Source organism: Aethalodelphis obliquidens, unplaced genomic scaffold (genome assembly GCF_003676395.1).
Source record: "Aethalodelphis obliquidens isolate GAN/ISIS:26980383/991018 unplaced genomic scaffold, ASM367639v1 scaffold1, whole genome shotgun sequence".
Classification (NCBI taxonomy): domain Eukaryota; kingdom Metazoa; phylum Chordata; class Mammalia; order Artiodactyla; family Delphinidae; genus Aethalodelphis; species Aethalodelphis obliquidens.
Window position 1 is genome coordinate 70,711,697 of NW_020837945.1, and position 24,244 is coordinate 70,735,940.

General features: G+C 37.2%; 1 protein-coding gene across 1 annotated transcript in view; it reads right to left on the reverse strand.

Moving 5' to 3' along the window:
* SNX4 (sorting nexin 4) overlaps positions 1-24,244 on the reverse strand; it is a 62,860-nt gene that overhangs the window by 38,201 nt on the left and 415 nt on the right. The window contains exons 2-5 of the mRNA XM_027107112.1: positions 10,803-10,924; positions 5,647-5,782; positions 5,420-5,569; positions 4,915-4,962 (exon numbers count right to left, since the gene is read on the reverse strand). Coding sequence (XP_026962913.1) covers positions 4,915-4,962; positions 5,420-5,569; positions 5,647-5,782; positions 10,803-10,924 — 456 coding nt within the window. The remainder of the gene's footprint in view (positions 1-4,914; positions 4,963-5,419; positions 5,570-5,646; positions 5,783-10,802; positions 10,925-24,244) is intronic.

Below are 24,244 nucleotides of genomic sequence, written 5' to 3' on the forward strand. Positions count from 1 at the left end.
CAATGCCTGGCACAAGAAAAACATGCGATAAGTATTGGCTGAATGAAAAAAATAACCCCGACTATTCTACAGCCCCAACTTAACTTCCTTTCCCATGTTCTTTAATCCCCACCTCTCCTTCCCTTTCCAATTACTATTACATACTTTACTTTCCTTGTCCTAGACCTTGTCTTTCCTTTATTTCATTTTCAGGTTCTTCCCCCAAACCTTGCCTAGTAAACCATTACCAGCTTGCCCTCTCTCTAACATTCTTCCTTTACCCGCTAGGTTGACTCCACTGCAGGTTCCTCACTATTCAGGTCTCAGCTCAAATGTTCTCTCTTCAACCATGTGATGCAGTTTGCCCAGGACAGTCCTGGCTTACACCTGTTGTCCCTAATCTAATTATTAGCAGACCCCCTTTTTATTCTCAAAAGTGTCCCCATTTGAACAATAAATTTTATTGTCACCTATCTCAAAATAACCCCTAGAAAAAAATCCCTGCTGTCATAATCTCTCACAGTAATGTTTCACTTTATATCACCTATAACTTTCAAAGTATCTTAAATAAATGTTAACTTAAAGTCTCCAACTACTTACAATACAAACTCCATAAGAACATGGGGATAATGAATGTTTCCAGCGTATTTGCTGTTGTATCCACAGCACCTAGAAGGGTACCTGACAGTCTGTAGGCACCCAGCATTTGGAATCTCCAGGATTAGCAGAGATCCTAAAGGCCCAGATCTCTCTGGCAGTCCCTGCTCCAAGCAACAGACAGGGTTCTGGATTCTTCTGAGTCAGCCTAAAATCATTTAAGGTTTGGGCATACGGATGACACTTACTTTCATGTAAGTAACTTACTGAGAGAATTGAGTTAAAATGATATTACTTTAAACTAAAGTATTGGGTGGAGGACTTCCCTGGTGGCACAGTGATTAAGAATCCGCCTGCCAATGCAGGAGACATGGGTTCGAGCCCTGGTCTGGGAAGATCCCACGTGCCACAGAGCAACTAAGCCTGTGTGCCACAACTACTGAGCCTGTGCTCTAGAGCCCGACGAGCGACAACTACTGAGCCCGCGAGCCACAACTACTGAAGCCTGCATGCCTAGAGCCCATTCTGTGCAACAAAGAGAAGCCACCACAATGAGAAGCCCTCACACTGCAACGAAGAGTAGCCCCTGCTTGCCGCAATTAGAGAAAGCCTGCGCACAGCAAGACCCAACACAGCCAAAAATAAAATTAATTTTTTTAAAAAGAGGGAACTGAAAACAGACAAATACCATATGATTTTTTAAAATAATAAATAAATAATAAAGTACTGGGTGGGCCAAAAGTTTTCTTCGGTCTTTTCCGTAAGATGGCTCTAGTAGCACTTAGCTGTCTTTAACTTCATTCGAAACAATTTTGTTAGACTGTATGTGACGGCTGTCATATCAGCAAGCATTTAAAAAAAGACTTAACAAAATTGGTGAATTTTTGTGTAGCAATTTTAATACTGAAGATGGAAGAAAAAAAGCATTTTCGGCATATTATGCTTTATTATTTCAAGAAAGGTAAAAACGCAACTGAAACGCACAGAAAGTTTTGTGCAGTGTATGGAGAAGGTGCTGTGACTAATCGAACATGTCAAAAGTGGTTTGTGAAGTTGTGTGCTGGAGATTTCTTGCTGGACAGTGCTCCACGGTCGGGCAGACCAGTTCAAGTAGACAGCAATCAAATTGAAACGATAATTGACAACAATCAACATCATACCACCGTGAAGTCACTTTCTCGAGTTCCTCATCTAAAAAACTGGAATAATATTAAACTAACCTCAAAGGTACTGAGGCAACTGTCAGCAAAAAAACATGACCGTGTATTAGAGTACAGTGCTTAAGCACATAGTAAACATTTAATGTTAATGATATTCAGATAAGATACTGCTTTAGGTTCTAACTTTTTTTTTCTTTTTTTTTTTTTTTTTTACCAATTTTGATAATCTTCTAAAATTATCTTCCCTAAAAATATTCTTATCTGTCATCTTACAGCAATGGTTCTTAAGTTTTAGGCTCGTGGGAATCATATGTCTGGAATGAACTCTAGGATTCAGTATTTTGAACAAACAATCCCAGCAAATTGAGACTCATGAAGCCAACTGACCACATTTTAAGAAACACTGAATTAAAAAAAATTTTTTTTAATCAAAAAACTAGTTCCACGCTAAAAAAAAGAAGAAAGAAACACTGAATTATGAGTACTCAGCCAGCAATTCAACCTTTTCTTGAAGCCTCAAGGTAACCACTATAAACAACTAATACTGAATCCACCTGTGACACAGTGAAGCCCTAGGGGTTACATAGGTGTGTGGGGATTTGGCCCCATGCCAGAGGCCTCCATACTGCAGTGTCTGACTCTCAGATCACTGTTATCCTTTACTAGCAGGCTCAGCGGTCAATTTCACTATCGTAACAGTGTGCCTGTCTCCGGCAGTATTCACTTTTAGACCTCTTAAATTTTCTTCTAATATACTGTAGCCTAGAAAACAGATAGCCAAGTTTATTTGAATAACTATAATAAAATTAAGTGGGGGGCTTCCCTGGTGGCGCAGTGGTTGAGAGTCCGCCTGCCGATGCAGGGGACACGGGTTCGTGCCCCGGTCTGGGAGGATCCCGCATGCAGTGGAGCAGCTGGGCCCGTGAGCCATGGCCGCTGAGCCTGCGCGTCTGGAGCCTGTGCTCCGCAGTGGGAGAGGCCACAGCAGTGAGAGGCCCGTGTTCGGCATAAAAAAAAAAAAAAAAAAAAAAAAAATTAAGTGGGTACTATCTGAAAGGACCAAAGTATATCTGTAAGTACTATAGTAAGTTATGTTACATCCATTTGAACATCTCAGAAGTCAGTTCTAAATACCCCCTTTCAACTGTGATTGGGTTAGTTGTAACTGCCAAATACATGACCTCCAGATAAGTGAAGTGTGTGTCTTTCTCTCTCTATCTCTCGGACACCCTCACATACGTTTGTATGTATGCATGCACGTATGGGTGTGTATGTGTAGTCCTAAAAGGTCCCATTTCACTTCCCTGGTGCCGCAGTGGTTAAGACTCCATGCTCCCAATGCAGGGGCCACAAGTTTATTCCCTGGTCAGGGAACTAGATCCCACATGCATGCCACAACTAACAGTTCACATGACACAACTAAGGGGCCGGCGAGCCACAACTGAGGAGCCCGTGAGACACAACTAAGGAGCCCACGGGCCACAACTAAGGAGCCCATGTGCCACAACTAAGACCCAGCACAACCAAATAAATAAATAAATATTTTTTTAAAAAACCCTGCTTCTTTAAAAATAAGTCCCAATTCCTTGCATGGGTCTCCGAATTCTCCCCATACATTTTATGTCTGGTTCATTTCATTTAAATTCTGACTTTTCAAATTATTGTGTACAGAGTATTACCTTTCAAAGATTTTATGAAAGTGAAACTAAGATTTCACCGTAAGGCTACCCAAATACAAAACATTGTATCTAAACACTTAAATAGCACCTACACACAAGATTCAAAGCACTCTGTAAAGAGCATAGTCTATATGGATGGAGAAATTTAGGAGTTTTCTCAAGGCCACCCAAGTTATGGCCAAAAACTGAGTTAAGGACAAACAACTGATAACTAGTTACTAAACTAATGACTAAATCAATGACGAAAATTTTTAAAATTTTCTTTTTATATAAAGAGATATCACTAAAAAATATATATTTTAGTTTGCTCTTTTCTTTATTACTGGCTCCTAAGAAATCTTGGACTAGTTCTCAGAAAATTCTATCAAAATATAAATAATTTTTTAAAGTTTAGAGTTATTTCAAACCATCTCTAAACCAAAATTCCAGCATTCTCTCTGAGCACCATAATGAATTATAGCCAAGAAAATACTAATTTTTTCATGTTATCTGCCAACAATATATTTATAAGTTAAAATTGGTTTATGACAGAATTAGATACTTGATTATATTTTTTGTGCAGACAAAAAATTTTCTCTTGTCTTTTTATGTTAAAATTAAAATACCTATATACCAATGCATAAATCTCTAGGGGGTGTTCTTAAAATTACTGTAAAGACATTTTGTTCTTGTTGCCTAGACCTACTGAATTTTGTTACTGCATTATCATGTGAATTGTTTATCAATTTATATATTATATCAATTTATATTACTTTTTCTTCTTACCTATTCAGTTTACACAAGAGATGAAAACTTTAAAAAATTTGCAAGCATCAGTGTTAAATTACTTTTGGGAACAAGAGGGAGAGCAGACTGGAGTTAGAGTGGCCATCTTATGACCAACATGCTCTTTAATTTTTAGATAACAGTTCCATTCCCAGACACTAATTCTAATGAACGAATATGAAAAGCTGTCAAAATCTAATTAGGCCTGTATTACTAACAGATGCTAATACAAAATGAATCCTATGCCCACTCAAAACTGGCCATGTCCCAGTAGACAGAAGAAGCATGACTGATGGTTCATCTTCTAGTCTGCTAAGACTGGAAAACCCAAGATCAATTCTTCAGAAATGTCTTTCCTATTTAATAGAGTGAGCAATTTTGGGGGCACCACCGATAGTGGCAGTGATAAGGACAGAGGGAAGAAAAAAATATACAATGTATAACATGACTAAACTGTGGGAAAAATCTATAGCCTGTATCTAAATTACTGCTTCAAAATCTTCTTTCCCAATAGAATTAAACTCATAAATATGCCCATTATAGTCTCACTATTAACAAAAATTACACCAATCAAAAATACACTGCATTGTTTCTTTAAAAACTTTACCAATGATATTAGATGCAAGGCCAATTTCCAACATTCGCTCATTCAATAAACAGCAAGTACCCATTAAGTGCATGGCACTAGGAACTGTAAAGGAATGTAACAAATTATTTCAGGCAATTATCCTTACCTTCAGCTGAAATCCGGTTTCATTCACAGTCTCCTTCCAGTTACCTTCCTAAAAATTAAAGTTAATTTTAGATATCATAGCAAAATAGCCCGTAAGGAATATTCCAAATTAAATATCTATCGTTCTTTTCTTCTTTCAGGGGAGATGGGAGAGAAAGGTTAAAAAAGAATTCCTTTCACTGCAAAATTAAACATACAATCCAGATTCCAAAAGATTACCAAAGATGGACTCAAGATTTTATAGACCTGGGCTTCAAAAAACTAAAGGCTAATTCTGATACCATTTAAGTGATACCAAAAAGTACCATCTTTAGTATCTTTAAGTATAAAAACATTAGCCAAAAGAATGATGTAGTTTACTTTGGAAATTCAAAACGGAACAAACCACGAAATGCATATAAATTAACAAAGCTGCTCCAAAAGGATCCTTAAGAATAAGCATTCCACAATTTAAAAGATCCCAAGTCAAATGAATTTTTTTAGAAGACTAAATAAAAGAAAAATACCTGTGTTAAAAACAAATAGAAGATTTTGTCTCTACAAAGGATGGGATGTGAAGCAACTCTCAAGAGGAAGTTTTCTAAACCAATTCGACGTCTTTCCACAAAATCCGGGTCCATGTTGTCAGCAGAGAGTTTATGCCAAACAAATTCTGCCTAGATAAACAAAACAACCATGAAGAATAGTCTCAATGCTAAATACTTCTGAACTATACTGCCATTTCACTTCTTACCCTTTTTTCTGGTAAAGGTGGCACAACAATATGCGGATAGTAAACTAAAAGGTAGTTTCTCAACAACTCAAATTCACTATACCGCCTCCATAGTGAGTCTGTTAGGACACTCTGACCATCAATATGTTCAACTGACCTGAAAAAGACAGAATAAGATTTCTAGTGTTTTTTAAAAATACAAATGCATGCACACGACCTCCTTTAAAACTGATAACTCCCTTTACTGAATGAACCAGACACTGAGTAGAGAATTTTTCATGTATTATTTAATCCCTACAACAAACCTGGTGAAGCAGGGATTACTGTCCCCATTTCACAGATGAGGAAGCAGCTGCACAGTATATGCTCTTCCTACAATCACAAAGATCTGTGGGTAGAGCACTCAGATCCATCTGATTCCCAAGCTTTCACTCCTAACCACTTTCTTCTATTATAGAAAACCTATTTGAACTCAAGAGAAATAGTCATATTAGGAACATTCTAAAAGCCTCAATATAAAATAATTTGGTTAATGTATAACAGCTGGCTTTCTAATATAGTAAAGTCTGGCTTAGCCAGTGTTTCATTAAAGAAAAAGTATTTTTCACTGCCACAATGAGAACAACTCCTGCCACAATGAGGGAATAATATTCATGTCAAAGACGATGACACCAAAAAAACCCTCGATTCAATGTTATAAATGAATCAGATGCATCCAAGTACCTGAAAAAACCCACAAAAGCAAAATGTCAGTTAACTCTGAAACAGTGGGGAGAAGGGATGTAAAAATCCAATTCTAGTCTTATCTTTAATATAAAGAGCTGCAGGCAACGCCATGTCTCATCCATATAAAAGTTCAAGTTGGGGGAAAGCTGGGTAAAATCATATAAAGAATATTTGAAATTATTTTGACTATTTACAATTTCTGCTAGCATAATCACTGTTAGAAAACATTTGTCTTCTAAACATTATCAGAACCTTCCCATTTTCTAATTGTTTGCTTGAAAATAACTTATAGGCCCTCCAAGAAACACGCATATAACCAAAGTGTGCATCTGTACATTATGGCATAAAGGCACAGAGGCTAAATCAGTCTTAGAATAAAGTAAAGTCTTGAGAAGATATATATACTGTGTCATGCTCAACACAAGCATTTTAATAATAAATAAATAAAATTATTTATTATAATTAAAAAATAATTTTTATATTAAGTTTGCCACTAAATTTATTCATTGCATTATATATTAGAAAAGGAAACATAATAGAAAGGAAACAGAAAAGGAAGCATAATATGAAATTCAAAATGTACAAATGGCTCCCATGGCAAAGATATAGGATTATTAAATCATAATTCATTTTAAAGAGTTGACCTAACCATTAGCTATGACTAATACTATTCTAATTCAGATTTTCAACTTCAGCTGAAAAAATATCTTAGGTTAATATCAAGTTTCAAATTATTTAAAATCATGACCAACAGAACCCACATCTTGCTAATAAGCAAATAAATATAGCCTATAAGCAGTACACCTAAAGGCTGTTAGAAGATCTTTTACAAGTTGATTTTGTTTTTTGTTTTGTTTTAAAGGCCACAAAAGGCAGGGTCTAACAACTGGAAACCACCTAAAAGCATAGGGAAGACTTTCTTTGGACCACAAAACTACCCCATTTATCCAATCATTTAACAAATACTTAATAGCACATAATTGGTTTTACATGCAACATTTAATTTAACCCTCACAATAAAGTAGATAGGATCATCAGCCCTGCTTTACAAATTAGAGGAATTAAGTGAAGACATCATATAGCCTCCCAAGACAACAAGGAATTCTTACCTATTACTATGTACAGTATACTTTATTTTAAAAGGGTTCATACTCTATGAACAGGAAAGCATAAAAACCTTTGGAGAAATTAAAATCAATGACTTTAGCTTCATTCATTCTTAGCCTATTAAACTGTAACACTATAGGCAATTGCTAAATGGACTTTCTACTTGTGTCCAAAGAGTAGGTAGATAAGCTATATGTTAAAGTTCAACTTTTAGTCAATATCAAGGCTCAATAATACTCATATTGTCCAAGACTATCTGAATAATACTGAATTACAGCAAGAATCCTACATGATTAAATTAATAAATTCCAGGGTTCTGTGGTTGTTGAAGGAAAGTTAGCCTTAGGGGTACAGTACTTTCAAAATAATCTATCTAAAAGCAGTGTTTCTCAAAGTGGATATGTACATGATGTGGGGTAGGCAAGAATTTAAGAGAGGGAAAACACAAATCATAAAAGAAAAAAGACAGATAAATTTAACTATCTTAAAATGTAAAGACTTTATACTTGATAAAACTATGGTCCATGGTCCATCTGCTTCAAAAACACCTGGAATTTTGCTTAAAATGTGTCAATTCCTGGACCCCACTCAAAACTCTGCAGTTTAACAAAATTTCCAAGTGATTCCTATACATTTTAAAGTTTGAGAATCACTGTTTTAAAATAAATGAAATACAATTGTGAAAGTCAACTCAATGATCCTTTTGTGCACCACACATTTACTGATGATCCACTTAAATATTTATCCAGAGTCTAGTTATATTACTCGTGTATGGTCACTTCTAACTCCAAGTTTCAAATTATAATACTCTATTCATTTCAGTCAAGAGTAAACTATAAATCATTCCAGATTATTCAAATCAAGTCTCTTCCAGCAGTAAAACTAGTCAACAGCTAATTTCATTGTTCAATTGGGTGAAGAAATAGGCACATACTAAAAATGTCTTTTTTTGGCGAGCCACAACTAAGAAGCCCATGAGCCGCAACTAAGGAGCCTGCTTCCCGCAACTAAGGAGCCTGTCTGCCGCAACTAAGAGACCCGGGGCAACCAAATAAATAAATAAAATAGAATAAAATAAAAATATCCCTTACAGTTTTAAATTTAAGAATTTACTTAGAAAGCTAGAGCCACGAATTTCTAAAGTATGATTTATTTATTTATTTATTTAGGCTGCACTGGGTCTTAGTTGTGGCATGCAGGCTCTTTAGTTGCGGCATGCAGAATCTTTAGTTGTGGCATGCAAACTCTTAGTTGCAGCATAACTGTGGGATCTAGGTCTCTGACCAGGGATCAAACCTGGGCCCCCTGCATTGGGAGCTCAGAAGCCACTAGACCACCAGGGCAGTCCCCTAAAGTATGATTTTTTAAAGTGGCTAATTTAACTTAAAAAAAAAAACTCTCTCATGGGACCATAATTTTTTTTAATTACCTTAAAAAATCTCTCTGATACATACATGTATATATGCATGCCCCAAAACAACCTATTTTTTAAAAGACCCACCTTAGCTCTTTTCCCCAAATTCCTATCGTACACAAATTTTCTCTTCTTTTTGGAAGATTCTTTTTTTCTTTTCTTGTTTTGTTTTCTTTGCTTGTTGTGTGTGTATGTATGTGTGTGTGTAAGAAGGAAGACTATAGTTAAAGAAAGGATTATTAGAATTATTTGTAAACTAAATAACCTTCACCATGATTTTAACTTTCATTTTGGGTAGAACCACAGACCTGGAGAAAACCCTGAAAATGGCACAGGGTTCAGCCCTAAGGCTAGTTTGGTGACGGTGTGGTAAAGCCAATGAAAATGACTAAAAAAAACTTTTAATGTATTCATATTAAAACATGGTTGTAACACTTTATCAACTAGGTCTGGTAGTTCTATTGTTTTATTTTAGAAGTTATCAGAAAGTTCTCTCATATCTACTTGTTTTATTTATTTATTTATTTATTTATTTTTTCTGCTGTGCCACACAGCATGCAGGATCTTAGTTCCCTGACCAGGGTTCAAACCCACGTCTCCTGCACCAGAAGCAGGGAGTCTTAACCACTGGACTGCCAGGGAAGTCCCTCTACTTGTTTTATTTATTTATTTAAATAGATTTATTTATTTATTTAATTTTGGCTGTGTTGGGTCTTCATTGCTGCACACAGGCTTTCTTTAGTTGAGGCGAGCGGGGGCTACTCTTCATCGCGGTGCACAGGCTTCTCATTGTGGTGGCTTCTCTTTGTTGTGGAGCACGAGCTCCAGGCATGCGGGCTTTGGGAGTTGTGGCACACAGGCTCAGTAGTTGTGGCTCACAGGCTCTAGAGCACAGGCTCAGTAGTTATGGCACATGGGTCCAGCCGCTCCGTGGCGTGTGGGATCTTCCCGAACCAGGGCTCGAACCCATGTCTCCTGCACCGGCAGGTGGATTCTTAACCACTGCACCACCAGGCAAGACCCCCCTCTACTTGCTTTAATTGAAAGTATTTCTGCTCAGTCCACAGAGAGAAAAGGCCTTGTCAGTATAGTCTTTACATAAACTGTTTATAATTGGCAAAATAAATTGAGTCTTCCCTTGCTTTGCTCTAGACAAAACAATCTAATTCCTTTAACTTCTTCCTTATGAGGTAAGACTTTTCTGGTGAGTTGTGATTACACCATGAGCTACTTTATCTTCTTCCTTTTTTTTTTTTCCAATTACACCATGATTTATTTTATCTTTTCAATTTTACCCCAAGGTCTAAAGCTCCAGTCTCAATCAATTTTTAACTGACTTTAACTTCTCGCCAAAAAAAAAAAAAAAGATTAAAAATGGGGAATTCCTTGGGAGTCCAGTGGTTAGGACTCCATGCTTCCACTGCAGGGGTCATGGGTTCCATCCCTGGTCAGGGAACTAAGGTCCTGCATGCTACACAGCTGGCAGGGGCAAAGGGGGGATTTTAATTTCTCTGTAACTCCCAACTCTCCTAAACTGACTTAGACTGTATTCTCTCCTCCTAGACTTCTTTGTTAACCATCTCCACTTAAGTCCGCTTAATACTTCATACACCTCTGAGAACCTGGTATCTTTTCCCCAAATCACAAAAGGGTTGTATCTAACAACAAGAACTCCACTAAAGCATGTGTCAAGTAACATTCCAGATCCCAAAAGTATTCCAATAACCTTCCCTCTCCCTCCAAAACAAGTACATTAGAACTTAGCTACTAAGAGTACCAGAGTAAAAGACACACCTGTTAACCTGTTAAAAACAGCAAAAATCCCTAAAAAGACAATGACCTGTAAACAATTCCATTATACAACAGAATTTGCATCAATAGCTACCAAAGCTTTTTCTATCTAAACCTAGGCCTAATTCTCATCACTCACCTTGTTTCAATGAGGTAAGCAGTATATGTTTCTTGCATGTTCATGGCATTCCTCCCAGTTCGCTTTTCTGCTTCTGAAACACTAATTTCTATCTTCTTCAACCAAAAATTATTTTCCATCATCTGAATAAAAACAATGGAAGAACAACAAAAAAACCTTTAAAATTATATTGAAAACACCCTAGCTATTTTAATAAAATCCATTATTAGTACATATTTTGGGCTACTTTTTTATATCTCTTAAGTTGCTAGGGGTTGCTAAATGATATCAGCAAATGCCATGCCTCTTTTTATCAGCATATTGTAGCACATTAAACTTTTCCAGAAGCTATTTTAACAAGTGCCATATTAATTATTAAAATGTAGGCAAGATTATAAGAAAAAAAATTAAGATAAAATGTAGACATTTCACACAGTAACCAAGAATAAACCTACATAGAAATACACATGAAAAAAATCTAAAAACACTATACACAAAGACAAATGATGCTCAATACTGATATCTAATCTTTTTTAAATATTTATTTATTTATTTGGCTGCGTCGGGTCTTCATTGAGCCATGTGGGATCTTTTGTTGAGGTGCTCATTGTGGCGTGCGGGCCCTTCCTTGAGGTGCATGGGCTCTTCCTTGCGATGCACAGGCTTCTCTCTAGTTTTGCTCTCTCGTTGTCGCGTGGGCTCCAGAGCACGTGGGCTCTGTAGTTTGCAGCATGCAGGCTAAGTTGAGGCGCGCAAGCTCAGCAATTGTGGCGCACAGGCTTAGTTGCCCTGCGTCCCCGGTACTGGAAGGCAGACTCTTTACCACTGGACCACCAGGGAAGTCCCTGATATCTCATCTTTTTATTTTACCAAAGTCAAATCTCTATCTCAAATATAAAATACTACATATATGGCAAAATGTGAGATTTTTAGCAGGCAGGTTAAAAAAAAAAGCAGGAGTCGTCACATATTTAACCATAAATTTGCCTAAACTTTTTTTTTTTTTAATTTATTTTTGGCTGTATTGGGTCTTCATTGCTGCGTGCAGGCTTTCTCTAGTTGCAGCGAGCAGGCGCTACTCTTCGTTGCAGTGCGCAGGCTTCTCACTGAGGTGGCTTCTCTTTGTTGCAGAGCATGGGCTCTAGGTGCGCGGGCTTCAGCAGTTGTAGCATACAGGCTCAGCAGTTGTGGCTCACAGACTCTAGACCGCAGGCTCAGTAGTTGGGGCGCACAGGCTTAGTTGCTCCATGGCATGTGGGAGCTTCCTGGACCAGGGCTCGAACCCGTGTCCCCTGCATTGGCAGGTGGATTCTTAACCACTGCACCACCAGGGAAGTCCCTGCCTAAACTTCTTGGCAGTGATTAACAGGCTCCACTGTGAGAAAGCAGGTTTTCCTATTCTTTTCTTAAATATTGCTTTTATTTATTTATTCATTTTTTTATTGAAGTATAGTTGATTCACAAACTTGTTTTAGTTTCTGGTGTACAGCAAAGTGATTCAGTTATATATATATTCTTTTTCATACTCTTTTCCACTATGGTTTATTAGAGAATAATGAATACAGTTCCCTGTGCTATATACAGTAGGACCTTGTTTATCTGAGACAGCAGGTTTTAAGAACAGGAGACTTCTTTCTTTTCTGCTAGATCATCCCAAGGTCTGTATCAAAGCACCGAAGAAAATGACAAAGACATCACAGGTGGTTCACAGGCTCTTTCTGTAGGAAGTGTGCCACTGAAGAAGGGTCTTGAATATATCCAAAGTAACTCCAAATTAAACAAGAAAGACACAGTGAGACCATGCGATAACTGCTATGCTTTGGTTTTTTTTCTCCCTTGCTCACTTTTAAAGTTCAGTTGGTTTTCATTAAAAACTCTGTACTATATTATAACTGGAGTTAGTCTGTGAAGAAGAGATATAAGTAAAAAGATGGATACACCAAAAGTTTAAAGAAAAAGATGCATGCAGTAAAACCCATGATGATACTCTATACAGAAAATTAAACCTGTGTACTATGAAGAGAAAATAAGCTATGTGACAGTACACAAAATTAAATCAGTGATGAATAAAGATGACACACTTAGGACGTACCGCCAAAAATGTTAAAGAAAAATGGAGGAGGTAAAAATGCTAAAATTAGGACAGAGAAGAGCCAACCCAAAACAGAACAAAAACGAAAACAAAAACCACTCTGCTGTCAAACAAGACACTTTTATAAAATATAAGTTTTATGTTTATGTACTAAAAGAGAAAATAAGACAGGAGAAAATCATTCAATTAAAAGAAAGCTCAAAAAATTACATAAGCACAAACCACTCAACGTCAGGGTTATGAAGCCCTCACTGGTTGAGATTATACATATAAAAAATTTGGGCCCACAGCCAAGCACTGATTTACCATCACGTACTCCAGTGAAAAATTCTCTGAATTCTGGAAGCACATAACTGATAAAGCAAATTATTTCCCAGCCAAAAATATAATGCATGTGAGTCATAAATTTACCCCATTATGCCATCCAATTACACAGAAGGAAAAAATAAAAGAATAAAATCAACTATCATAAAAACTAAAGACTGGCATACAAAAATACCAGCACGGTTTGGGAGATGATATAAAATTGCTTATCCTGTCATACTAAAGTACAAACAATGCCAAGAATAACACAACTAATACCATAATTGTTAAAAGGACACATTCAAAATATTGAGAAATGGATAAACTTGGTAACTGGAAGATGGGACCGGGAGTGTGTTTTAAAGAGAGACATAATATATTATTTTTTTTAATTGAAGTATAGTTGATTTATAATGTGTGCTAGTGAGACATGACATTTTAGATGTATTAAAAGTGGACTTCTCATTAAAGAACATCACTAAAGAGTGATGCTACACTCATATCCTACACTTACATTCAAAGGAATAACATCCCAAATGTAGATGCTTGATATGTGAATCACTACTTTCTACCTAACTTAAGACCAAATAAATATAGAAGATGGACATATTTAAAAGGCTGATGAAATTCTTTATTTTCAATTCAGTGAGTAAAAATGAATATAATCTATTTTAGGTTTTAAAAATGTTGCAAACAGTGAAACAGTACAAGCAAGCATAAAACAGATAACAGTGATAAAAGGAACAATAAGAAATTATTAATTCAGTATCTGAATATTTACTGAGTATCTATCAATACAATGACAGTCCTTAGGAATGGGAAGATAACTGAGAAAAGGTGCCTGAGTTCAGTGGTTCACTGCTTGCCTGAGGAATTCTCACAATCTAGTAGCTAATGTTCATCTGTGGCGTCCTTTAGGATTAAAGACAAAATGAAGACAAATGACAACCTTAATATAACAACTTTCAGGACTGTAGATGAAAACAGTTGGTGTATCTATAGCACTCATTTAGTTAATCTTCTTTAAATCACACAAGAAAGAAAATCTATCACATTCACTGTTATACTACAAATTATGGGGAAAAGATAAAATTAAAACAGTCCAAAAAACAGGCAGATGGAGATGAGCATGGAGCTAACTCAGAAGAATAAGAATGCAAAGAAAGAAAAATAAATAGCAAAAAATAAAATAGAATTCTAGGCTGTAAAACTGACACTGCAAAAAAATCAAAACAGTAAGATGGTAAGCTCTCCCAAAATGGTAATGAAGAAAAGACCCACAAAAAGTGAAAATGATGAAAGATGATTTTAAAAAAAGGAAAACTAAGAACGAATGCTTAAATAATAGAAGTTCTTGAAGAAGAAATCAGAAGAAACAGAACAGAGATAATAATCTGTATAACTAAAAAGGAAACCAACAAAAATCCTTTCTGGATTGAAAAAATTTTTTCTACAGCTCCAAACTGAAAGGCATGTGGTCCACATATAATGATTTAGAAAATTAAATATCTTCAGCATACAGAAAAATATCCTAGATCATTCCAATAGATGCAGAAAAAGCTGTCAACAAAATTCAATACCCACTTATGATAAAAACCCTCCAGAAAGTAGGCAGAGAGGGAACCTCCCTCAACATAATAAAGGCCATATATGACAAACCCACAGCAAACATCGTTCTCAATGGTGAAAAACTGAAAGCATTTCCTCTAAGATCAGGAAAAAGACAAGGTTGCCCACTCTCACCACTATTATTCAACATAGTTTTGGAAGTTTTAGCCACAGCAATCAGAGAAGAAAAAGAAATAAAAGGAATCCAAATCGGAAAAGAAGAAGTAAAACTGTCACTGTTTGCAGATGACAGGATACCATACATAGAGAATCCTAAAGATGCTACCAGAAAACTACTAGAGCTAATCAATGAATCTGGTAAAGTAGCAGGATACAAAATTAATGCACAGAAATCTCTCGCATTCCTATACACTAATGATGAAAAATCTGAAAGAGAAATTAAGGAAACACTCCCATTTATCACTGCAACAAAAAGAATAAAATACCTAGGAATAAAACTACCTAAGGAGACAAAAGACCTGTATGCAGAAAATGATAAGACACTGATGAAAGAAATTAAAGATGACACAAACAGATGGAGAGATATACCATGTTCTTGGATTGGAAGAATCAATATTGTGAAAATGACTATACTACCCAAAGCAATCTACAGATTCAATGCAACCCCTATCAAACTACCAATGGCATTTTTCACAGAACTAAAATAAAAAAATTTCACAATTTGTATGGAAACACAAAAGACCCCAAATAGCCAAAGCAATCTTGAGAAAGAAAAACAGAGCTGGAGGAATCAGGCTCCCAGACTTCAGACTATACTACAAAACTACAGTAATCGAGACAGTATGGTACTGGCAGAAAAACAGAAATGTAGATCAATGGAACAAGATAGAAAGCCCAGAGATAAACCCACGCACATATGGTCACTTTATTTTTCATAAAGGAGGCAAGAATATACAATGGAGAAAAGACAGCCTCTTCAGTAAGTGGTGCTGGGAAAACTGGACAGCTACATGTAAAAGAATGAAATTAGAACACTCCCTAACACCATACACAAAAATAAACTTCAAATGGATTAAAGACCTAAATATAAGGCCAGACACTATAAAACTCTTAGAGGAAAACATAGGCAGAACACTCTGACATAAATCACAGCAAGATACTTTTTGACCCACCTCCTAGAGAAATGGAAATAAAAACAAAAATAAACAAATGGGACCTAATGAAACTTAAAAGCTTTTGCACAGCAAAGGAAACCATAAACAAGACAAAAAGACAACCCGCAGAATGGGAGAAAATATTTGCAAACAAAGCAACTGACAAAGGATTAATCTCCAAAATTTACAAGCAGCTCATGCAGCTCAATATCAAAAAAAAAAAACAACCCAATCCAAAAATGGGCAGAAGACCTAAACAGATATTTCTCCAAAGAAGATATACAGATTGCCAACAAACACATGAAAGGATGCTCAACATCACTAACTATTGGAGAAATGCAAAATCAAAACTACGATGAGGTATCACCTCACACCGGTCAGAATGGCTATCATCAAAAAATCTACAAACAATAAATGCTGGAGAGGGTGTGGAGAAAAGGGAACCCTCTAGCACTGTTGGTGGGAATGTAAATTGATACAGCCACTATGGAGAACAGTATGAAGCTTCTTTAAAAAACTAAAAATATGGGCTTCCCTGGTGGCGCAGTGGTTGAGAGTCCGCCTGCCGATGCAGGGGACACGGGTTTGTGCCCCGGTCCGGGAAGATCCCACATGCCGCGGAGCGGCTGGGCCCGTGAGCCATGGCCACTGAGCCTGCGCGTCTGGAGCCTGTGCTCCACAACGGGAGAGGCCACCACAGCAGTGAGAGGCCCACGTACCGCAAAAAACAAAAAAAAAAAACTAAAAATAGAACTACCACACGACCCAGCAATCCTAGTACTGGGCATATACCCTGAGAAAACCATAATTAAATAAGAGTCATGTACCAGAATGTTCACTGCAGCTTTATTTACAATAGCCAGGACATGGAAGCAACCTAAGTGTCCATCGACAGATGAATGGATAAAGAAGATGTGGCACACATATACAATGGAATATTACTCGGCCATAAAAAGAAACAAAACTGAGTTATTTGTAGTGAGGTGGATGAACCTAGAGTCTGTCATACAGAGTGAAATAAGTCAGAAAGAGAAAAACAAATTTCATATGCTAACACATATATATGGAATCTAAAAAAAAAAAAAATTGTTCTGAAGAACCTAGAGGCAGGACAGGAATAAAGACGCAGACATAGAGAATGGACTTGAGGACATGGGGAGGGGGAAGGGTAAGCTGGGACGAAATGAGAGAGTGGCATGGACATATATACACTACCAAATGTAAAATAGCTAGCTAGTGGGAAGCAGCTGCATAGCACAGGGAGATCAGCTTGGTGCTTTGTGACCACCTAGAGGGGAAGGATAGGGAGGGTGGGAGGGAGACACAAGAGGGAGGGGATATGGGGATATATATATACGTATAGCTGATTTACTCTGTTATACAGCAGAACCTAACACAACATTGTAAAGCAATTATACTCCAATAAAGATGTTAAAATAAAATCCTAAGAAGATTAAGGCAGAAAAATAAAAAACAAGACCTCTATAAAAGAATAAAGACCAGATTTGTCCTAGATTTCACAATAATAAAGTCCAAATGACAAAGAAGCATCACGCATACAGGACATGCTTGAAATATTATAAAACATACTAACATATTGTTCCTTTAAAAATACTTTACCTCAGCAGGGGTTTTTTTTGTAGAAGCTGATACTCTGTTCCTAAAACTTATAAGGAAATACAAAGGACCTAGAATAGCCAAAACAATTTTGAAAAATAACAAGTTGCAGGACCTACACTATTCAAAATTTATTAAAAAGCTAAACTAATCAAGACAGTGAGGTATTGGCAGGACAGACATAGAGATCAATGGGTCAATGCAACAGAACTGAGAATCCAGAAATAAACCCTTACATTTAAGATCAACTGATTTTAATAAACACACCAAGGCAAGTCAACAGCAAATGGAGACCCTTTTCAACATACAGTGCAGGGACAACTGAATAGCCACAGGCAAAAAAAAAAAAAAAAAAGTAGACCCTTTACTCACACAGTACACAGAAATTAACTCAAAATGGCTTACATACTCAGATATAAAAGCTAAAACTGGGCAATTCCCTGGTGGTCCAGTGGTTAGGACTCTGCACTTTCGCTGTCGAGGGCCCAGGTTCAATCCCTGGTCGGGGAACTAAGATCCTGCAAGCTGCTCGGCATGGCCAAAAAAAAGCTAAAACTGAAATTTCTAGAAGAAAACAAAGGAGAAAATCATCGTGATCTTGGGATAAGCAAGGAGTTCTCAGATACAATACCAAAACAACAACCTATAAAAGAAAAAAAATTGATATACTGGACTTTGTCAAAATTAAAAATTTTTGCTCTTGTAAAGACACCATTAAGAAAAAGAAAAAAGCCACAGCCTGGGGGGAAAAGAATCTCATTAACTGATTAAAAAAAGAAAAAACTTGTATCCAGAATACCTGAACAACCCGTATATACAACTCAGTAAAAAGGAAAACCACCCAATTTTAAAATAAGCAAAAGATCTGAATAGAATTTCACCAGAGAAGACATACAAATGGCAATAAGCACATGAGAAGATGCTCAACACCAGGAGTCATTAGAAAAATGCAAATTAAAGCCACTTCACACCCACTAGAATGGCCATAATCAGAAAGATAGACAATGCCAAGTGCTGGCAAGGATGTGGAGAAATGTGAGCCTCATAATTGCTGGTGGTAATGTTAAATGGTACAGCTGCTTTGGAAAACAGTGGCCGTTTCTTAAAAAGTAAACATAAACTTACCATATAACCCAGCAATTACGCTCCTACAAGTCTAACTCAAGAGAACTGTAAACATACATCCCCACAAAGACTTGCACAGGAATAAATATTCATCATAGCAGTAATATTCATAATAGTTAAAAACTGAAAATAACCCCACTTCCATCAAATGGTGAATACACAAAATGTGATGTATCTATACAATCGACTATTATTCAGTAACAAAAAGAAATGACTAATACATGCTATAATATGGATGAACCTCAAAAACATTATAAGAAGGCAGACTCAAAAGACAACAGAGTGTATGATTCCATTTATATGAAATACCCAAAAGACAAATTGATAAAGAAAGCAGACAGTGGTTGCCTAGGGCTAAGGGTGGGAAGGGGGATTAACTACAAAGGGGAATGAAGGAATTTGGGGGAATGACAGAAATGTTCTAAAACTAGGTTGCAGTGATGGTTGTGCAACTCTGCAAATTTACTAAAAATTACTGAATTTATATACTTATAATGACTGAATTTTACGGTATATAAACTATACCTTAATAAAGTTTAATAAATAAAATAAAATCCATGAGTCCATAATGAAACACACAAATAAATAGAAATTTTGATGAGGAACAAGATATTTTCATAGTTTCAAAGTATGTCTCCACAAAAAGAGATCAGATTTGTGGTACCAGAGGTGAGGTATGGGGGGAAAAAGAACTGGATGAAAGCAGTCAAAAGGTACAAACTTCCAGTTATAAGATAAATAAGTACTACAGATGGAATATACAACATGATAAGTATAATTAACACTGCTGTATGTTATTTATGAGGGTTGTTTTCTTTTTTTGGTTGCGTTGGGTCTTCCTTGCTGCACGTGGGCTTTCTCTAGTTGCTGCAAGCAGCGGCTTCTCTTGTTGCGGAGCACAGCCTCTAAGCACACGGGCTTCCGTAATTGCAGCACGCAGGCTCAGTAGTTGCGGCATGCGGGTCCCTAGAGTGCATGGGCTTCAGTAGTTGCGGCGGGTGGGCTCAGTAGTTGTGGCTCACGGGCTTAGTTACTCTGCGGCATGTGGGATCTTCCCAGACCAGGGCTCAAACCCGGGTCCCTTGCATTGGCAGGCAGATCCTTAACCACTGCACCACCAGAGAAGCCCCTACGAGAGTCGTTAAGAGAGTAAATCCTATGGGTTCTCATCACAAGAAAAAAAAATTCTTTTCTATTTATTAAATTTTCTATCTATATGAGCTGATCGATGTTCATTTCATGAACACTGCAAGTCAAATCATTATGCTATATGCCTTAACATATATAGTGCTGTATGCCAATTATATCTCAATAAAACTGGAAGAAAATAAATTATGTCCACAAAAAATTAATTACAAAGGGAAAAAGAGTAAGTTTATATTGGAGAAGACTGGCAGAAAAAGTGACCAAATCTAATCGTGTGCAAACTGGTAAGAAGCAATTAGAAGAACACAGCATCACTTTAGTGGCAATTTCTGCCAAAGAAGCATAACCTGAATTTAATCATGAGAAAACATCAGGCAAACCCAAACTGAAGGGACTTCCCTGGTGGCGCAGTGGTTGAGAATCCGCCTGCCAATGCAAGAGACACGGGTTCGAGCCCTGGTCCGGGAAGATCCCATATGCCGCGGAGCAACTAAGCCCATGTGCCACAAATACTGAGCCTGCGTTCTAGAGCACGCAAGCCACAACTACTGAGCCCATGCGCCACAACTACTGAAGCCCGCGTGCCTAGAGCCCATGCTCCGCAACAAGAGAAGCCACTGCACTGCAACGAAGAGTAGCCCCCACTTGCCACAACTTGAGAAAGCCCACACACAGCAACGAAGACCCAATGCAGCCAAAAATAATAATAATAATAATTAATTAATTTAAAGAAGAAAAAGAAGAGAGAAATATAAGAGGGCACTACATGAAGCAATGGTTAAGTATTGTTTCCTGAAACAACGCTTATGTATATAAGTATATGTATACTGACTATGACTAAAAATGTATTTTGTACTGTGAGTTGCCTTCAAAAAAAAATCTGAGAGCGCTGAGGTAGAAAATGAGGAAAACATTCTTGAGAATGACTTAATTATCTGCTACTAAACTGATAAATTCTGTAACTATGCCTATACATTTTCTTTTCCTTTTTCATGTTATCTTCACCCACAAACGCCTCAAACCTTCCCCACAGTTCTGGCCTCCTCCACTCAGCTCTGTGCTGCCAATCTGTGAAGGTGCTAATTGTGTATAGGCATTTTCAAGCATCGGTTGCTCAAGCAGTCTTAGCCGCGACCAGCACTGCTAGGCCTAGACCCCTCTCCCTACAAAAATCATTATGCATCCCTCAGGCAGTGGTTCTTCTCTGAGCAAATACTGTTAACTGCCAACTCAATGGAATCTTCCAGCCTAAAAAAGTATTTTTACGTCCATTCCCTTGCTATTTCCTCTCTCTTCTGCCAGGACTAATTACTACTCTCTTGGAGACTGAATTCATCTCTCATTTTTCATATTCTAAACTACTTTAAATAAAACTGACAATACTTAAAAAAAAATACACTCTTCCTTATAAGGAAAAAGTATGAAAAGAAAGGAGACTTCTAATTAAACAATGGAAAGAAAGAGGATGAAGGCTCACAGAAAGAAAAATAAGAGAATACAGAAAAAGAGTTTACAACAGAATTTAAAGAATCTTAATTAGTGACATTTAAAACCAGAAAAGATTTGCAACCCTTAGACAGTGCTTGTTTCCACTACCCCTAGGTGCAGGGCAACTGGTACAATTTCCTCTCCAACCAAAATGTGCAGTCAAAAGTAAGGCTGATGAGGCTTTTTGGCATCTCTGCCCACTGTCTGCATAGGTATCTTTGTGGTGAAAAACTGATTGATAAATCAACACTTCGTTCAGGCCTCTTTTTCTTAACATAACAACTTAACCTTAACTAAAGGAAAAAATTTTAAGTACAGTATTTTACAATTTACAAGACTATTTTTAACTTTTTTTTTTTGGAATGAAGCTGCATGCCATAATGAACAAAGCACTGATATCAACGCCAGGCAGACCTGGTCTCAAATCCCAGCCATGCCAGTGACTAGCTTGTGACTTTGGCCAAATCACTTCTCTCTGAGCCTCTGCTTCCTCTTTATATGTCTTTTGGGGGTAATTCTGAAAATTAAATGAAAAGTAGAGCCGCACTGTGCCTAGCACAAACAACAAATGTAACTTACATGTCTGCCCAGACCACATTCCTATCTACCAGTAACAGTAGCAGCCTGGCTGTGGTTACTGCAATACTTCTCAAGTGGGGATGGACTGGAGTGGAAGAGGGGATACGAAGAGGGACCAGCAGACCTTCTAAGAAGGAGACTGGGGAATCTTTTAGGAGGAGGGGACAACGTACACAGTGCACAACGTACACACATGTGAATTTGTGTTTTTAAACTCCTGGTGATTCTGAAATATTTGTCCAAATGGCTTATATCTCTATAAATTACTAAATTACAGAGTTGTCTGAGGAAACTCTTAAGTCTGGGCAATAACGAATGGTCTCCTGCAACACATATTTACTGAAGAGTCAGGTAATACTGTGTAACTACAACTTTTACTGTACGATGGCATATCTGGGTTTTCAAATATCTTAAACTGAACACATAGGGGTTTTTTTAATGAGATATTTATAATCACTTTTAAATAAACATAAATGGATTTTATATTATAGTTGCAACTTCATATTAGTTAATTATTAAGTATCCAAAGGCTTTCACAAAAAAATTACCAAAATGTTCATCGTCATAATCAAAATTAAACTCATGATGTAGCTAACAAAAGATATGACTCTTACCTTTTGAAACAATCTAAAATTGCTTTAACACATACCCACAAGATTGGCAAATAATTTAAAGTCTGAAAATATTAAGTGTTGATAAGGACAGAGAGCATGAGGCACTACCAATGGGAATACAAATTGGTATACTCACTCTAAAAAACAATTTGGCACTACCTACTACCCTATATCCTATGCTACCACCCTATAATCCAGCAATTCCACTGTTAAGTTTATATGAGACATTTGCGCCAAGAATATGCAGGAAGAAGTTCATGGTAGTAATAACTTTTAGAAATAGCAAGAATCTTGTAACAACGCCAGTGTCTGTAAACAGAAGAAAAGAGAAATCAACTGTAGAATATCTATAAAATGGCATACTACAGAGCCATGAGTATAAATGAACTAAACTACATTTTCAATGAATCCCCAAAACATTACAGAGCAAAGAAAGGAAGTCATAGTAAAACTAGTCCACTTATGTAAATTTCAAAATCAAGTAAAACTAAACAACATATTGTTTAGGGACACTTACCATAAGATTGTTTTAAAAAAGCTAGAGAATTGATAATACAAAATTCAGAATATAGATTACTTCTGTGGTGGAGGGAGTGGATGTAACCCAGGAGAATATATGGAGGCTTCAAAGGAACTGATTATTATTTTGTGAGACCGTTCTCTGCATTAACGGTATACTTCACGATAAAAGTTCCTTCCTTCCTTCCTCCCTTCCTCCCTCCCTCCCTCCCTCCCTTCCTTTCTTTTTAAGAGAACAGAAAAACTAAGTCACAGATGGGAACCTTCATTAAAAAAGCAAATCATTTAAGAGCCAAGTTTATGCACTACAGAATACACACACTTTTCTCACATTTCGTATGAGATACTGACTTCTCCACAAATAATTCTAGAATTTGGGAAGAAATTAAATGAAAAAGTTAAAATGCACCCATAAAAGTCTTCATGCTATCCTATATATCTCGACATTTCCCCCAAGTAGGCAAAACGTTCAACTCCAATGTTGAAGTTCCTAGCCAGTTAAGTCTTTCTAGCTTCAGTCAGCAAACAACTTTAACTTTTCTTTATCCATTGACCATAAGGATGGGCAGTTTTGCATTAGCACTAACACCTGTTTCAGAAAAAAAGAAGCAAAATGGACGAGCAATGCACACTCTGATTAGGGTGGTCTGATGAGAAGTATTCCACTGAGTTTCTGAATCGCTTCAGTTCAACCTGGTCTACCCATCCTGCATTATACATGAAAATACTTCGGAATGAAAGCAATTACAAATATAAAATGATGCATTTTCTCCTTTCCTCAAGCAAATGAAAATTACTAATTACCAAAGGAGCTTCGCAAAGCAGATACATGGGATATCCACGTCACGTCTCCACTGGGAGATACAGCACCGACCCCAAATAAAGAAATTACAGTCAAACAAGGAGGTTTTTTTTTAATCTTTTTCACTTGTACTTTTTCATGACTCTAACTTTGCTCCATCTCCTTATGGTGACACCAAGCCAACCACCCTTACTGACCCAGACTTGTTCTGCAAGTCCCCCATTCTCTTCCTTCTCAAACACCGCTGCCACTGCCCACGGTGCCTCCGTTAAGCCTTCTCCTCCGCACAACCCCTTACAAGATGCCAGAAACAACAGCCTTCCTCTTCAGGTCCAAACTCCCAGGCTCCCCGACCCTGAAAACCGCACCTACGCCAGCCTGGCGCTTCCCGGGCCCCATCTCCACGCCCGCCGAGCCGCACCCACAGAAAGCCCCCCGCTCCCTTCGCCGCGCCC